Genomic DNA, 18162 nt, shown 5'->3' with positions numbered 1-18162 from the left:
TAGACAAATTATGTGTTTATCTTCTTACTGTTTACTATTGAAGATTTAAGGTTAATTTATTTGTACAAAACTTATAGGTTACATAATATATTTTAACTCAATAAATAAGTACAAGATAAGGCTGATTTTGTTTACTAAAACCACAAAAATCTACACTGAAATTGCAAACCTGTGGAGACATTAATAGACTCTATACATGTATAAATAATTATAATATTCAATTTCTCTTGCACAAAATTGAAGAAATTATTACTGCTATAATCGACTAGGTTTCGGTTTACTTCAGTTTCTTCATTACAGTTGTATATATATATATAAACAACTCAACACAGGCCTTATAGGCTCAAGGCTTGGAGTCGCTCTACTGCTTTCCTCCATTTATTTTTGTTCATGGCTGCTTCACGCCAGTTCTCTATTCCTATTCTTTCTAAATCTTCTCTACCTGCTTCTATCCATTTTTTCTGTGGTCGCCATATTTTCCTTTTCGCTCCTTTTCCCATTAACAATGATCTTTTAAAGCTTCTACAACCTTTATTTTTTTTAATTCTGTAAGATTGAAAGTTCGAGTGAAGAAGTCATCAAATTACTTATATCAGGTATGCTGTTGTTCTGTGGCTCTTAGCTCAGCTCTAGGTCATATTCTACAGATTCTGCTGCTAGTATGGCACTATGCTCAAAAATAAATAATCAAGTAATGCCTCGAAGAGTTGATTAACAGATGATCCTTCCTTCCCCATGAATGTGTAGTAAATTATTTGCAAATAGGAATCTAGAGATCTGTGCATAATAAACGTGAGGATTTTCATATAATAGAATAAAACCATGAACTAAAATCATATAACCTAAGCTGAAATAAATAGTATGAAGCTAATGATCCAGTTATTTAGACCGGAAAGTTTACAATCAAATGTAAGTGGAATGGGAAATAGCGTGGTTGTGAGTGCTTAATAATATACATTGAAAGAGGAATTAATTGCTTTGTTCGCAGATCTGATTTCAAATAATTTAAGGGAGCAATCACATGCGTAATTTTCAAGTTCTGAATGGGTGTATAAGCAAGCATACCAGTTACAGCGATCTAAAATTGGTTACCAATTGATTGGTTCCTTACAAGCATGTATGGTGTGCTTGCAAGTATTACTCAAGACAACAAACATTACACGATTTTTGGCACTAGGATTTCAGCGCTATTTGCAATAAGCAGCATTTTTGTTGTCAACTGCTTCAGTGCAGTTTATATCATATATAATCTTTATATATGATATACGGTGAATATAATCTGGATCGTAACATTTCGATCACGATTAAGTCAAAATCATAATTTACGAAAAAGTCTTGTAATCGGTTGTGGAACGTACCCCTTAATATTTGACGTTAATATTGCAGGTTATGTTTTTGTCAACATAAAATATTTTTATGATAAAAAAATATTTTTTTAAAAATTATTGTCATTTTCAATCAAGATGAGCATACAGGAGTTGACTAAATTGAATACAAGTCTAGCTACTGAATTTCCAAATGAGTATAGAAATAGAATTTTGAAATGTAGGTATGTCACTATTATTCCTTAATATGGTTTATTGGTGATTGTTCCTTCTAGTGGCATTTTCTACATATCTTCCTACAACCCAAGATCGCTCAAAATCTATTGATAATTTCTCAAGAGATACTGGAATTGCTAGAGAAGATATCTATGAAGTCTTGGGGATTTATATAATATTATTAAAAACATTTTTGCAAAGTAGTGATAATGAATTTCAAGAGAGGTTAGTGGAGTTAGGATTTTCTTCAGATTTCATAGAAAATCTTCCATTTATAGGAAATAGAGAAGAAATTATACTCAATCTTCAAAAAAATTATTCTAAAGATTTTGGAAAACTGTCATCACTAAAATGGAGAATCGATATAAGTTTAAGTCAAAGGTATAACATAATTTTTACTCATTAAAATATTATCGATACCTTCAGTTGATAGGGATTAGTTTCTACCGGTACGAAAATATTCTTCTTGGATTTTATATTGAAATAAATGGATTACTTTATAATGTTTTTATACTAATATTAAGTGAATCATTTTATTCTAAGCCTAGTAGTCCAGGAAATGAAGCATTTTGCTCTGAATTTTTTTTGTCCTGTCTGGATTTACTTGAATTTTTCACCGAAGGTAAGGAATATCCCAAGGATCGGTTTCTATATCATGCCATTGTAAGCTAAAACCTTGGGGGTCGTTGCCACCCCTTCTCAGGTGTGGAATTTTTTTACTTTTTGACTACAAGAATTGAGGGAAACAGTAATTTTAAAAATAAAATATTTTTTACATTTCCTTCAAAAAACTTACTGTTTTTCGACAAAAAAAAATCGAATTTTTCTTTTGCGAATAACTAAGAAATTTGCTTTTTATCACAAAAACTGTAGAGAGGAAAATTTTAGCTTTTAAAAAAAACAATCTTTTTTTTCTAATTTCTCTATGATCAACAACACGAACTTGTGATACAGCATGTTAATGCATAATTTGAAAAAGTCAAAGCCAAATAACAGGAAAACTTTCAATTTTTCGAGGAAAATTTATAGAATCTTTTTTAAAGTATATAATTATAGCTTTTAAATAAAAAAGTCTAACATGAAAATTGAGCAACTTATGATCAAAATAAGGTCTGTTCCAACTTTTTAAAATCAATAAAAAAACCCCTAATTACTACCCTAATAAAAATGGATCTCCACCCTTGTGTGATTCTTTTTATATGTGTATTATCAATACACTCGAGAAGTTGGACCCGGAAATATCATGAAATTGTATCCTATAGCATAAAACAATTTAACTAATCCAAGCCAAATTTTACCCATGTTATTTTGTACTTTGTTATAATTATGCGTAGTTTTTACCATTAAAAAACAGAAGTAGTTTTTATCCTTAAAAAACAAAAAGCGTGCAACAGCACAATATAAAAAATGAACTAGAGGGTGAAATGAGCGTAATTCCAAATTTTAGTACAAACCAATGCAAGATGAAAAAATTTCGAGGTTTTGCCCTTTTTTGAGCTTTATTTTCTGGACTATGGGTCAAGAAATTTAAAATATTTTGTTTGGCTTTCACTAATTTTTCTTAGAAGGTATCCTTCTACAAATATTTGAGATTAAAATCTTCAATCAAACCATTCTATACCTCAGCTGTTGGTTAAAGGAAGTCTGTAATCCATAGGTGCCATTTGAAAGATCTATTTTTATGTTTTTTAGTGTATTGGCTAAAAGAATTCCCAATTTTTTGGTATTTTCAATGACATTAACCAATGGAAAGAAGTATATTATTGAAATGGACCCAAGAATGTTTCATAAATTAAGATTTAACATCGCATTAATTTTGAATGAATTAGATTCTCTTAAATCCAATAAATGACAGTATATACATGTATATGAATAAAATTAACATTGTATTGATTAACCTGTACATTTATTAAAATAAATTATTTCACATTTTGTTAAAAACTTCATGAGAATTCCTAGCGATTGCTTGGTGCATACAAGAAAAGGATAACTAGTACCCATATATGTAATAACACCTAAAAAAAAAGAGTTAGTTGAATTTTGTACAGAAAAGATCAGTAACTTCTATCTAAAACACACTTGTATATATAAAACAAGTCATACCATATAACAAAATACAAATACTCGAGCTACGGGATATCTCCTAAGAAATATACCAGTTCGGATACTAACAGCATCCAGAGTAGAATATGCATGTTTTACTCTACGAGTTACACCTGCATCAAATGGAGATACTCGCATGAATTTTGGAACAGGTATTGAATCTAAAATGTGATAATTTAGGTGATTCTCAAGGAATTATACACATACACATTTTCTTACCATCTGGTTCTGTTATATTAATAATCTTAGCTTGAGTTCTGTTTATCTGGGCCAAATTTTTCTTATATTCATTCTGCAAAAATATTAGTACGAGCTAAATATAATTGACTTGAGAAATCTAATATTAAATGTAAAACAACTGCACATATTTTTTTGTAGAGAAACCATTAATTTACATTTGTGAATGTTAAAATTATTCTTTGTCACACAGTTTTTGTAACTTTTAACAAATTACTAACCAAATGCTCTCAAAAACTGAGGATTACAAAAATGTTATGTCTGGAAAGCATTTTAAAGACTTGCAAGTTTTTCAAGAGATCAGTTCACTTATTTTGTCTTTACAACCTGTTTTTACCAGAAATAAACCGTTATTATGTCTTTAGAACTTTTTTTTCAAAAACACTACACCATTTGCCTTTTGAAACTGCTTCTCATTCAAAAACAAACAATCATTCATCTTTGAATACTGTTTTTTTTTTTTCAACAAAATGTCATTTGCTTCTGGACACTGTTCAAGTCAACATTTTTTTTTTCAAGCATATGTGATCGCAGAGATGGCGTCACTTTAAGTGGCTCAATATCACGATTTTGAATAGAAAAATTTGTCAAGGGGAGAAACTATATTAAATGAAGCTCATTCAAATAAATACCAGAGCTCAGAAGATCAATTAATGCCTGACTTGTGACTTCTCTTTAGATTGAATTTCTGCATACAAAAAGATGTTATGATCAAAATTCACCAGTGGCTTGGAAATGAAAGTATCCAAGCAACAGATTGGAAATGGCATTTGGATGAAGGTTTATTACACCCCCGCACTTGATACTTTTAAAAATGATTTTTTTTTTCAATGCAAAAAAGGGAGAGACTATAATTAATGAAGCTCATTCAATTCAGTACTGGAGTTCAGAAGATCCATTAATGTATTGGTGACTTGTGACTTTTCTTTGAATTGAACATCTGCTGAAACATAGCTGGAAAACCAGTGATATGTTGGGTAGGTTCTTTGAAGCAATTGTGAAGACCCCTATTAAATTCTTTTTTGAATAAATTTTGCTTTTATTTTACTTCGACATAATATGTAAATAGAAATTTGGGGTATCATATACACTACCACCCAAAGGATCTATTGTGTCCTCCTTTTTTGCTGCAATACTGGACAACTCTGTGTTTACCACTGATCCATCAATCCCACTCCTTTCAAAAAGTCTAGAATGTGGGATGACTTCAATTGCCAGAGATTTTCGTTTTTTTGGTGAGGAGACAATGCCCGATAGAGCTCCTGTTAGTATTCATAGATTATTCTTACTTAGGTTGATATATTTAGCAGATCTAATCTGGTTATAGTTTCCCAAATTTTTTGCCTGTCTCAGCCCCTGTAGGCTCTTCCAATAATTGGTTTTACTTTGACATAATATGTACAGTGGATGAGCCTTTTTTCTTTGAGTATGAATTACTGAGAGCCACATAGCAATAGTAGTTGTGTAAGAACAACATATAGGAATAATAAAATGGACAATTTTAATCTGAATGAAATTTAACTCAGATTCGAGAGAACTCTAAGGAGCACTACAAACTGAAAGGCAATGAACTAGGAGATAACTGAACATTACAGACTTTCAGCTCTGAAAACAATGCAAAAGTTCAAAACTGAACTAAATTTTGGCAAATTTACTTAGAATTGAGTATTTAGAATGAAAAGTACTACCACTTGTTGAGATTTCTATCCTTTGTCAAAAGATCTGATCATTATACTTACTTCTAATTTTTCAATTTGTAGTCTCAGAGCATTTCTTTCAGTTGTTACAGTTTCCAGATTATTTTGCTTCAACATCAAAGTTTGTGTTAATGATTTGATTCTAGATTCAATATCTTCATTGACAACCACATTGTTTTTAGTTTTAAGAGCTTCTTGTAAACTCATGATTTCATTAGTTTTTGTTTTCAATAGTTGCTGTAAGAAATTAATCTCTTGATATGCTTTATACACTTCCTGAAAAGATTGAAAACATTTTATTTACCAATTCAAAAAGTATAGATAAATTAATAATTATAATCTTCAGAGACTAAAAGTAAATTGTCACTTCTCTGAAGAGATAACTTTGTTATCAAATATGTTCCGTATGAACCACCCCCAACTTAAATATCAAAATAAATTTTAGAGTAATTCTTAGACAATTTTTATTGCCTTACATTTGTTTTTTGTAGACAATCTTCTTCAGCAATTGCTCTAATCTTTTTTTCATTCGCCAAGGTTTGTTCAAGGCTTTGATTTGTTGATTGCAAGCCATTTTGAATTATTTGATGTTGCATTTGTAATGATTGTATCTCTTTTAACAATTGTGAATTTCTTTGAGAAAGTTCCTCTGACTTATTTTGTTGAAACTCCAATTCTCTCCTGAAATCAAATCCGTATTTGTTTATAGAACATAAATAACCTTTTTGTATTTTGACCCAAAATTATTCAGTTTCAATAACAAAACTAATTAAATAAATAAAAATTTTCAATACACTCACTTTAATTCCTCATTGTAAGTTGTGAAAATATTTTCAACATTTTCATCAGAATTGTTTTGCTGCTTTAATGATATTAGTCTTTCTTTTTCTTGTAAAATTCTTTGAGCTCTAGCAATATATTGATCTTTCTCAATTTGGGCTTCCGCAACTTGCTCATTTGCTCTTTCTATTTGAAACCTTAGGTTGGAGTTTTCATTTCTCAGATCTGAATATAAATGTTGCATATTCAATAATTGTTTGTTAAGATCCTGATTTTCTAATTCTAATTTGGCAATTCTTTCATGTAATAATTGGGTTTCTTCTGCTAAAATAAAACTGTAGACAGCATTACATGAGAAATATCGAACATATTGAGTTAAATACTATGAAATTGAATTTTGTCAGTGTTACTTAATAGAAAAATAAAATCAGATCAATCACAGCTTAATTTTCAAGTAGGATACAATAATAAATGTAATATTATTGGAACATTATTGTAACAGAGCAAGATTCAATTTGATTGATTATTCATTCTACTCTACCTGTTGTGTATTGAGCTTGATGATGACATTTTATCACTTTTTACAGAACTTTTCACTGATTCATCTATTGCACTATCATCAACTATACTACCTTGAATAGAAAGCTAATTAATTATAGTTACTAATTTCATCTGGATACATACTATTTGTTTGTTTCAAGGGTTCATTTATAGTGGTTGGTATATCAGAATCTATAAACACATTTCTTGTTTCTAAAACTGGACTATGCTCTTTTTTTGGTGAATTTTGAAAACTAGAATTACGGTGGGATGTAGTATATGAACTATTACTTGATTTACTTTTACCATTTTCTTTTTCTTTATTTATAAATACTTCATTTATAAATTCTTGTTGGGAGTTTCTAAAAAAAAATAAAATATATGAATCTGGTGATTGTTAATGTTTAAAACTTACTCTTTCACTTCATTAATTTTAGAAGTGGCTTCGTTTAAAACGGTTGCTGCGTTTTGATCAATTTTATTTAAGAGGTCTTCAGCTCGACCAGCTAAATTTTGCAACCAAGCCATTATTAATTAATTCATTACAATTGTATTTATTAAACTGTGATCTTATTCATTGGGATTGAACACCACCACAGGTTACTGTTTATTTGAGTACGTTGTCATCACAGTTGTCAATAATCTTAGGTTGTCACTTATATTTTCTGTGTCTTGTCATCTCATAAACACAGTGGTTTGTTTCGTATCTTAAGAAGGCATTTTTTAGTAGGAATACATTATGAAATTTTCATCATCTAGTAATATAATTATTTTATTATAAGAAATATATGTGAAGAAATAGAATTTGAGTAAGTTATGAAACAGAAAAGAGAATAAACTATTTTGCTTGGCGTCTATCACCTACAAAGCTTTTTCAAGAATAATGTGAAAAAAATAAATATTTATAATATACTTCAAATCGACAATGGTAGCTAATACAGATAGGGTTTTTTTGTTAGTATTGGTCTGAGCTATTGGAAATTGGTAATTTAAAATTCACATTTATTTGACAACTGCTTTGACAGTTCCAAAATTAGAAAAAGAAAAAGACATTGTAATCGTGAACTTCATTATTTCATTGTTAACCATTTATGTGTCAATATTTTTACTATTAATGTGATCTTATGTTTAAATATTGCAAATACAACGATATCGTTTGCAATAATCATATACACAGTAGAATTTACACATGTATGTAAAAATATGGTCTCGTAATCTATTTGGTAAATATGACATTAATGGTTATTATGAATACAACATAATCGTATGACGAGCATAATCATGGGCAACTGCTTTAGAAGATCAACTACAGATGATATTTCATTATTAAGGGGTAGTGATAGTGTAAGAGAATCATCATCTGATCAGTTAGGACCCCCAGCTTATCAGGTAAATTACAATCAGCTGTTTATAGTGTTTATTGTGTCTGTCAATCAATAACAACATGTTTTTCTCAATTCTTTGTTACTCACATCATTTATGTGAAAACATTTTTTATGGGATTAAGGGTATAAATTAGAATTTTGTTAAACAAGTTGAACAAATTTAGGTGTCATTTAAAAATAGAATTTGATCCTTTTCATTTGTTATTCTAAATCTAATTGTAAACAACCTAACTATATATCTAGGACAGAAATCTTTTCTAAAAGTGTTTTTGGATAAAGAAGTATATTATTTTTCTTACATTTTTTATGGGATTAAGGGTATAAATGAGAATTTTGTTAAACAAGTTGAACAAATTTAGATGTTATTTGAAAATAGAACTTGACCCTTTTCATTTGTTATTCTAAATCTAATTGTAAACATCCTAACTATATGTCTAGGATAGAAATATTTTATAAAAGTGTTTTTGGATAAAGAAGTAAATTATTTTTCTTACATATGACCAGATTTATCAGCTTATCGTTTTAAATATTCTTTTCTCTAATGGTAACTAATCGGCTCCTCCGATTGCTCTATAACAATCTAAAATAGGATAAATAAACTTTGAAACTTGATGTGGAGACCTCTGTGGTGAAAAGCATACAAAGATCAGATGGTTATACTACAGATTAGGGTGATTTATTTCCGAAAATTTTTTTTTCTGTGCTCAAGCAAAATATTAATCTACATATAGAAAAAAATCCCACCAAGTTTGAGCTCTTAATATCAATTTAAATATAAAGTTTAACCATTTAAAATGCATGTAAATTTTTTTTAAATTTCTAATACCAACTTTTTACATTAATGCAAATCAGTTAGATGAATCTTGTGGAGAATTTTATGCTCTTAGAAATCGCTGTAGAGTTTTTTTGTGTAACTTGCACTGGTTCACCAATAGGACTTGTAAAAGTACAGTTTTTGAAAAAAAATTTTCTCCTATGGGGAACCATTGCGAGTTAAACAAAAAAACTCTAAAACAATTTTAAAGAGCATAAAGTTCCCTATAAGGTTCGCCAAACAGATTTCCATTATTGTAAAAAGTGAGTAAGCATTAGAAATTTGAAAACAAAAATTTTGACATACAATTTTTTTTGGAAATAAATCACCCTACTATAGGTACTGGTAAACTGATTTAGTAATACCAATGATGCTTCAAATACTAATTGCTAACTGTTAATTTTTGAAATTGTTTCATTTTTTTCAACAGGAAACTCTTCCAATTCAGGCAGCTTCTCCTGTATTTCATCCATCACCAAGTGTAACTCGCTCAGTTACCCAACTTACAGAGGAAGAACAGGTGAAAATAGCCAAAAGAATTGGATTAATCCAGCATCTACCCACAGGGACATATGATGGATGCAAAAAAGCTAGAGAATGTGTTATTTGTATGGGAGAATTTCTAGTAGGAGATGCACTACGATATCTGCCATGTATGCATACCTATCATATGACATGTATAGATGATTGGCTTATGAGGAGTCTAACATGTCCTAGTTGCCTAGAGCCTGTTGATGCTGCCCTGCTCACTAGTTATGAGACCAATTGATAGCCAGTGCCTTTGCATCTGAATCAGGCCAAGCTGTGAACTATTCAGTAATAACATGATAGGAGTACATTCCATCAAAAATGTTTAAAAATATTATAATGTGGTTCATTTATGTATTTTCAGTATATAATTATGTATTCATTAATATTAGATTTCAGTTGTAAGAGTATCAGATGCTAGTAATAGAATCAACATATTTTTTTTTAAAACTACAGTGTGAATAATTCATTATAGTAAAATATAAAATATTTTTTTATTTGTGAAACAGAAATGAATTTATAATAGTAAGACAAACATTGTGTTTATTAAACTGCTTGATGGAGTGCACTTCTGTTGAAAATGTCCACATTTTGGCCAATAGTGAAACACTGTGATCTGAACTGATTGTTTTTAGAGGGCGTGAATGTTTTGTATGAAAGGAGGCTGTGATAATTTAGCAAAGGAATAACTATAGGATGCTTGGTCTATTATATTTTAACTGTCACATTGTGACATTTCAGATTTTTATTTTTTAATTGAATATAGTGAGTACTTATGTTTATAATTTTTGGAGTTCTAATAGTCAGTGTATTGGTACCAGTAAAAATAATTTCAACAATTCGATTTGCACTTGGATCCTGTAACTGATTGAAGCTGACATATGCTATGAGTCCAGTGAACTTGGTCCCGGATCGAGGCACATGTTTGGATCATTCAGGCAGCTTTCAGCTTCTAGTGGTCAATAGGTTGTTTACTAGTAAATTACATACAATATTTTTTCTGTGGTCGAATTTTGAAAAAAAAAATAATGCTAAATTGTATTTTTAAGTAATTCAATTATTGGATTTTGTAAAAAAGTAACATTAAAATTAAAAGGGTTCAATAATATAATTCAGAATATTACTACAGTTGAATATATCCTTGGGTTGCACAAGGCCCCAGTAGAGCGACGCGGTGCGAGTGCCATCTATTGAGCAGTCATGACAACAAGGCGTTGGCCATGTTGTTGATGAGTTTTTAAGAGAAAGGACATACCGGAGCATTGCTAGTGATTATTTTTTGATGAAGTATGGTTTTTTAAAGGGGATATATAGGCAGAATTTGACTCATATTTGACTCATCATGATAGTGAGCGCTATCAGGAGTGTGGTTGTGACCTGTTTGAGCTGCGGGACGAAGATATGGATGAAAATAACGATCTCGCGTGACCGAATTAGTTAGAATGGAGTACCAAAGAAGCTATGAAGAACTACAAGAGCTTAGAAACTCACAATTTCCTCATCTCTAACCTTGCATTTCCTCATCGTGTGAAAGTGCTGCCAGGGAAGCGTGCCACTTGTTGTGCATGCAAGACCGTAGTGTTCTTATTTCCTCTTGTTCTTCTGGAATCAGGATTTAACTCTTATCACATTTTGTCTTAATGTCCGAATAACTTTTCTTCTCACTTTCATTGCTTTGAATTCTCCTAAATCATTTTGTGAGTGTACTATATCTTTCCATTGTATGAAACAATATACAACTGAATAGTGTTTCTTTCTTTCCACTTTTAAAGATTTAAATTTCCATGTCTTGCGTCCCTAGGAGTAATTGAGATTTGTTTTAGATATTTAGATATAAAATTTAGATATAAAAATATTTCCAGTCTTTTAGTTAGTCTTGTTCAGTCTCATTATTTTCTGTATCAAAAACCCAAACTATTTAGTCCTTGGTAGTATCCTTCACACTTTATTCATCAATCTAGGCTTTTGCAAAGACTGAAAAACGAAATTTGGTGTAATAGTTAAATAGCAGTGGATATATATGAGGAGTCAGGTTGTTGATAGCAATTTCACGCACCCTACGACTCATTTTTTACTACAACATCGCAGTTCACCATCTTTCAGTAATTCTTCAAAAGAATTGATAGGTATGGTGCCAAGATCACCATGGTTTGTGTACAAAAACGCATCAACAAAATGGCTGACACTCAGTTGTCGTATCTACATGGCGCTCGCGTCACAGGGGACAAAAAATGCAACCCGCATGAATCGTTAAAATCGTTTTTATTCAATGTATTTCCCACATTCAAGTTACTGGTGCCTTTACCATAAATTATAATTATTTTTAAGAGCATGATTAAAAATATCGTGACTAAGTATATTTTTCAAGATACATAAAAAAACATAGCATTAGTTTCACTACACTCTTATTGCATTCTACCAGTATTATTATTTAAGTGATACAACATTTCTATAATAGATTTACATATCACGTTAATAAGAATAACAATTTTTAATACTAGAACTGAAAAACGAATGCAATTTATGGATCGCACTTATATAAATAACTACCAATAAGAAACAATAGAAAAATGTTCAAATAAGCCTCTTGAGTATTAATTAGAACTAAATCATGATAACAAGATAGTTTATTCAATTATAGAACAATAATCTTTCCTGTTTTTGAACTGTTTATAAAATATTGCATTTGTATGGTCATAAGCTCTTTAGATTGTGTTTGGCGTCATCAAACTTCACTAGATCCAACTCGCATACTAAGCTTAACATATGAAGGGCCACGGGGAAGAACGATCACAGAAAAATTGAACTGATTAAATTTTTCAAAGTCTTGATGCTGCAATACATTATTTATTACATTGTAACAAATTAAGAAATGCATTTAGTACATTGAACCTACACAAATTATTATTTTTGCCAGATAGCTACTGAGGAGGTTTATCAATTGGTAGGTCTTCTACTAACTCGATGTCATCTTCTTCAACATACAGAAAAGGCGATTACAGCAGATGCTCAAAATATTGTCCAACAAGCTATGCGATTTGTAAAACTTTGCAATACATTTTGCAACATCCCTGACTGTTCAATTCTTCTTATTTTTGTGGTAATCTAATCTTTTAATTCCTTAATATTGACAGGTTTTGTTTTTTATAAACGATTTTTTAAGTGATCTCACAGGAAATAGTCTAAAGGATTCATGTCGGGTGATCGCGGGGGCCATTCGATAAAATCATGCCTTCCAATCCATATTCTGAGGTAGGACACCATCTTGTTGTAGCCAAATATTGTCGTTTAGGATATTGTTATTGTCTAATTTCTTATATACAGGGTGATTCATTTGAAAACACAAAGTTCATTATTTTTCCGGAAAAAGGAAAGATGTGACATCAATGCAAATACCGGCCGTATCACAAGACCCTAGTACACAAAACTTTATAAAAATCGTACTAATTGCATGTAGTAATAAACCAGGACAAAGAAATTGGTCAAGGGAATCACATTTTGGTTAATTTGATTCATTTTTTTCTACTAATACCCAAAATTTCTTTCGTTTCGGTATATCTACAGGAATTATCTGCAAAAAACTCTGGCCTGCTATTTGCTTCAAAGCGCTCTACAGAAAAATGCGCTCAAAATAAAGATTTTAATTAGTGAGAGCTGCTTTTTTTGCCCAATACAGGACAAATCAATTCCAGTATTAACGATCACTTTTTAAAAGTTATTTCCTATTAACAATTTTTCAATGGAAATTTGATTTAAAAAAGTTTGTTAGATTGTACATTCATGTTTATGTATTGAAAGTTCGTGATATATCCGGTTTCGAACGGCCCTTCAAATTTTCATAAAATGCTTGTACGAATGGTAAGGCTAATACATTAGAAAAAATGTTGTCAAACAATTGTAAAATTGTACGTTTTCTGTTTATTATTTAAATCTGAAAATATGATCAAGTGCAGTATTTTACATAGATGCGCTGTGTTTATTTACTAGAATTAATGATTAAGCTTATCTTTTTAATCTTGTTTATGCGGATGTTTCATATGGTTATTTCTCAGCTATTAGATGAATCCTATTGTATATACATAAATGATTGTTCACCTTGTGTTAATATAGTCAGTTTTTATTTTATTTCAAAGTGGTGATAGTCTTGGGTCATTCCATATTGAATCGACCACTGCAAATATAATTTATGTATTTTTTAATATACTTCGGTTAGTTACACTCAAAATTATCAATTCGACAATATTATTTTAATCAATGACTTTAATCAGATTGATTTTGTATGTTGGAATGGCTTCGTTCATTATGTATGTAAAATTTAAGATAATTAAAACATATTATTTACACTTCGTTTTTTTATTTCAAATCTTCATAATCAATCATATACAAGGTCTTCACGATGAGCTGAATCGAAATGTTCGTTTCAGGTAAAATAATTTCAGTTTTCTGAAACTTCGTTATTTTAAACGAAAAGCTGAGGTTTTTATTAAATTTTTGGAATCTATGCGAAATTTCAATATAACTTTATATGAGGCATCGTATGCCTGAAGTCCCCACCATTTTTTAATTATTTCACATTTTCGTAATTTTTGGACATATGCAGCCTTCCACTAAAAAAAATATATTTCCAAGTTTAAGTGAGTCAGGTATAATATTTTTGGGATTTGGTCAAATTACACTTACAGCTTTCAAAATCTATGAAAACCTTGACAAACATTTATATAGGGTGTTCAGAAAGTGGTGCCGAATTTCGCTATCTAAAAACTTTCGAATCTAATTTTTTCGAATGGCAACCCCATTTTTCTCTTTAACATTGGATTCTTCGCTTTAAATTAAGGGAACTTCGTTAGTAAATTCATATATTTATATTCATTATTTGTCTAAATCCCAAAAATATTAGAGCTGACTCACTTAAACTTAACGGATAATGTACAAACAACTTTGGATCTTCAAATTAGGCAAGAAATTGATGAGTAAACAAAAAAAGAACTCAAGAAAAGAAAACAGTTGGACTGAAACAATTTAAAATTATTGTTGCTGAAGAACTCCTTTTATATCAGAGACCGAAAAAAGGGAAATCTCGATCATCGACTCCACAAAGACCAACAGCTGCACCTTCATTGAGTGTGATGAAAGATGGTTTGGGACACCTACCAATTTTTAACAAAAGAGGGAAATGTAGATGATGTCACAGTTAAGTGTGATAAATGTAAAGTACGTTTTTGCTTGACTAGTAAAAGAAATTGTTTCTTTGATGCCCATTCTTAATATAATTTAGTATGGTGAATCTTTTGTTTTTATATTTAGTCTCATTATTATTTTGTGTATTATTATTATATATATAAATTGTTATTTTTAATAAAATTATTTTGAGATAAGATGCGTTGTTGTTTAATTTATTGCTCTCACCGTAGTGATATGATTGAATGCCATACAATCAAACATTTCTAATTGAGCTGCATGCTATCGAAAATCATGATACTTACATAAAGAAAAAATTGAAATGTAGAAAAATTTAGTTTGTTAGCCTACAACTTATCAAATACAAACATAAAAAAAACTATAACAGTGCTCGTAGTGAGCACCTTAAACTTCTACACACTTCCGGAGTTTACGGAGGATATTTCTTTGAACTTGGAAGAACATTTCAAGATTCTGCCTTATAACGACACAAGTTTATTCTATCGATAATTTCGTTCCTTATGTTTACCGGTGTTGCATATACCAACGTTTTAAGATATACTGAATGAATCCATTGTATTTAATTCAGGGAAACGTGGAGGCCATGCAAATGGATCTCCCTATTTCAATTATTAATCTCTATCTATTCTATGTATTTATGCATTAGTTTTCCAAGATATGTTTGATTGTGTTTTAATAGCTCTTTAAGTATTTTCAACGAATAATTACAATTTATTATAATTTTCTTCAGAATGCCTCTTTATGGCGAACGGTTTCCTTGGCATCTACTACGATCTAAAAATATATATATCTCGTAAACCATAAATATTATCGAGTTGAACAAAGAGTACCTCTTTGATAAAAAATCGATTGAAAAATCCATTTCTGCTATCTTTAGATTGTACAGATTGTTAACCATGGGGCATGAGCCGCCCCTGGCTTTCAGATAGTAGTGTAGAAAGCATCCATTGAAAATTCATAATGATCGAATGTATAATTTGAAAAATGTACTTAAATATAAGTTCTGATTTCGCAACTGTAAATACCTATAACTCAGATACGAGGGGTCTTATAAGACAATTTTATGTCACAGCATTATTTTCACGTCATATACTCACTCTCGAATTTTTTGCATTGAGTCCTGGAGCATCCTGTATACGGTTGCATATAAAAAACTAATCTACTATGCAATAAGTTCTGTCGCTGATTGAGAGATGTACCGGATGGGTAACCCCCCATTTTCAGGAACGGATTATATTACAGCTTCAGGGAAAAAAATAACTAAAGTGGCTCCGAAAAAAATTATTTTCAGAGTTTTAAGTCCACCATTAAAGACTTATTTGGAAATAAAGAATTAAAAAATTAATATTTTTTGAAAATTTACCCAATGAAGTAGCATTTTATATACGATAATCAAATTCATCAACAAAGTTTGCGCATTTCTCATTTCACAAATTTGACTACTTATAACTACAATTTTTGTGTTTGTTGCATTAATGCTGTTTCAATTATGAGGACATATGCGTCATTTTGAGCTTGTTTTGAGATACAAATAGGTATTTATACTCGGTTTCAGTGTCTGATATGTACATGTATAATGTGACTCTTAGAATTACGATATGTCAGGAATAGTAACTCTTAGAAAAAAAATCACTGGGATCATTTAGTAGAGAATTTTAAGATCTACAACTTTGGTTTAAGGTTTTTTTTTGATAAAACTCAAAATTCGAACTTTGACCCCGAATAACTTTTGTAGCACACATAGGATCGATGGGGATTCATTTGTAATGGTGAACTCCAGCTCTCCACCAATTTTTGGCTTTCCGGGAATCTTTGTTATTTAACCACTATTTCATGCCTAAATTGACCGGACTAATAGTGTTATTGAACAAATGCCTGTAAGTCACCGATTTTTCTAAACTTGATATTGTTTTAAAGAGATTTTGTCCAGCAATGCAAAATATCTAAATTCTAAGCAATTTACTTAGCAATGTGATTGCTAGAGGGCGTAGTTTTATATATTTTAGATATTGTGATTTACAATAACGAAAACCACATGTCGATATCTTTTTTCTGTCCCGAGATATACTGAGAAATTTGTTAACGGCGAGAATTTTCCTTCAAATGTCTAGTAGGATTGTTTGTCCACACGGAATATAAATATTTATTCTGAATGGAAAGCTTTTACATTGGCCTACCTGCACTAATTTAAATTATTCTCATACTAATCTTATTATTGCTACTAGATGGCGTTATCTTAATATAAAGCTAATATTAATAAAAACAGATAATTGAATATATTAAGTAACAAATCTAATAATGAATAATTTAATTAACTAACAATGTAATTAGTGACGTCCTAGGTATTCAAAATGTACTTCCACATTTTCTTCAATTTCTACCATTTAAATACTAATATTCCTTAGTATTAAGAAAGAATTAACAAAAATAATTGAGAAATAACTATAAATTGTTCAACTCTAAAATACTTACAACTAATAACAAACACATTATTGCATTCTGGATCTAAATACTAATATATCATTTTCCACTCTGGATATTGTAATTTGTATTAGATAAAATTCTGTTTTATTTTATGTAAAATCTTCATAAATTTACTAATATTTAGTGAATGATGCAATAATAAGGAAATATGACAAATTTTGCAAATCATTGTATACAATAAAATTTCGTAATAAGAATGATTAATATTTTCTTACATTTAATCTCAATAATTTTCAATTTATACGTGATTTATGGCTTATAATGAAACATATGCTTATTTTAAACTGTCACAATCGTATAATAATTTGAGTATTATTTTTTTGGTTGGAGATTTATGTTGTAGAGATTTTGGAGGGTAGAGTAAGAAGTACCACATATGGGAGAATAGTTGATAAAGTGTCCAGTTAAGTACCATAAATTTCAGACAAAAGGAATGGGACGTGTTCAACTGCTGATAGAAGTAGAAAGAAACTTGGTATACCACAAGGATTCTTCCACAAACAATAGAACAACAATAAACAAATCTATCAGACTGTCCTATGATTTCACAAATTACACTTAATGTTTGTTCCTACCTGCTAATCTGGATATTTTCTGTGCAATCTCCGCCTAAGCACGGTTCTTGTAACAATATTCGCTATCAACCAAGTACCGAAAAGTCCGTCCTGGAAACGGTTCAAAAATTAAACCTAAGTTGGTTGAAACAGAATAGTTCATATAACGGTAACGCATATACATAGTACGAGGTTTGGCTATTAAATAACGAGATTGCGTGCCTAGAGGGTGCCCTAGACGGGTGGGGTGAAAAACGAGTAGTTTGCTGGGTATTTAGTTATCTATAAATTGTGCGTGCA

General features: G+C 30.2%; 3 protein-coding genes across 4 annotated transcripts; 2 read left to right on the top strand and 1 right to left on the bottom strand.

Annotated features, from left to right (window-relative positions):
- The first annotated feature begins 1372 nt into the window (after positions 1 to 1372).
- LOC130904252 (uncharacterized) lies at positions 1373 to 3431 on the top strand. Its single transcript, XM_057816917.1, has 3 exons — positions 1373 to 1545; positions 1601 to 1922; positions 3234 to 3431. The coding sequence occupies exons 1-3, from the start codon at positions 1464 to 1466 to the stop codon at positions 3391 to 3393; spliced, it is 564 nt and encodes a 187-aa protein (XP_057672900.1). The 5' UTR covers positions 1373 to 1463; the 3' UTR covers positions 3394 to 3431.
- On the bottom strand, positions 3429 to 7558 carry LOC130904239 (golgin-84). 2 transcript variants are annotated; one of them, XM_057816894.1, is made up of 9 exons: positions 7314 to 7558; positions 7039 to 7260; positions 6900 to 6986; positions 6379 to 6693; positions 6055 to 6259; positions 5621 to 5854; positions 3864 to 3936; positions 3645 to 3805; positions 3429 to 3556 (listed from the first exon to the last, which is right to left on the bottom strand). In XM_057816894.1, exons 1-9 carry the CDS (start codon positions 7424 to 7426, stop codon positions 3497 to 3499), a joined length of 1470 nt encoding a protein of 489 aa, XP_057672877.1. In that variant the 5' UTR covers positions 7427 to 7558; the 3' UTR covers positions 3429 to 3496. The 2 variants fall into 2 exon arrangements, with proteins under 2 accessions (XP_057672877.1, XP_057672886.1); XM_057816903.1 differs by having other exon boundaries at positions 6900 to 6990; positions 7043 to 7260; positions 7314 to 7535.
- A 196-nt stretch (positions 7559 to 7754) lies between these two features.
- On the top strand, positions 7755 to 13968 carry LOC130904234 (RING finger protein 11). The gene is made up of 2 exons (XM_057816881.1): positions 7755 to 8287; positions 9528 to 13968. The coding sequence occupies exons 1-2, from the start codon at positions 8165 to 8167 to the stop codon at positions 9864 to 9866; spliced, it is 462 nt and encodes a 153-aa protein (XP_057672864.1). The 5' UTR covers positions 7755 to 8164; the 3' UTR covers positions 9867 to 13968.
- The last annotated feature ends 4194 nt before the right edge of the window (positions 13969 to 18162 follow it).

The sequence above is a fragment of the Diorhabda carinulata genome, chromosome 1 (genome assembly GCF_026250575.1).
Source record: "Diorhabda carinulata isolate Delta chromosome 1, icDioCari1.1, whole genome shotgun sequence".
In the NCBI taxonomy this organism is placed as follows: Eukaryota; Metazoa; Arthropoda; class Insecta; order Coleoptera; family Chrysomelidae; genus Diorhabda; species Diorhabda carinulata.
This window is presented reverse-complemented; position numbering and strand designations above follow the sequence as displayed.

Excerpts from the sequence above, each read along its gene's own strand:
- LOC130904234 (XM_057816881.1), top strand. The coding sequence starts at position 8,165 with ATGACGAGCATAATCATGGGCAACTGCTTTAGAAGATCAACTACAGAT. Across the intron at positions 8,288-9,527 it reads TAGGACCCCCAGCTTATCAG|GAAACTCTTCCAATTCAGGC; the intron begins GTAAATTACAAT and ends TTTTTTCAACAG.
- LOC130904252 (XM_057816917.1), top strand. The coding sequence starts at position 1,464 with ATGAGCATACAGGAGTTGACTAAATTGAATACAAGTCTAGCTACTGAA. Across the intron at positions 1,546-1,600 it reads TAGAAATAGAATTTTGAAAT|TGGCATTTTCTACATATCTT; the intron begins GTAGGTATGTCA and ends TGTTCCTTCTAG. Across the intron at positions 1,923-3,233 it reads GATATAAGTTTAAGTCAAAG|TGTATTGGCTAAAAGAATTC; the intron begins GTATAACATAAT and ends TATGTTTTTTAG.
- LOC130904239 (XM_057816894.1), bottom strand. The coding sequence starts at position 7,426 with ATGGCTTGGTTGCAAAATTTAGCTGGTCGAGCTGAAGACCTCTTAAAT. Across the intron at positions 7,261-7,313 it reads AAAATTAATGAAGTGAAAGA|AAACTCCCAACAAGAATTTA; the intron begins GTAAGTTTTAAA and ends ATTTTTTTTTAG. Across the intron at positions 5,855-6,054 it reads ATTGTCTACAAAAAACAAAT|GAAGTGTATAAAGCATATCA; the intron begins GTAAGGCAATAA and ends CAATCTTTTCAG.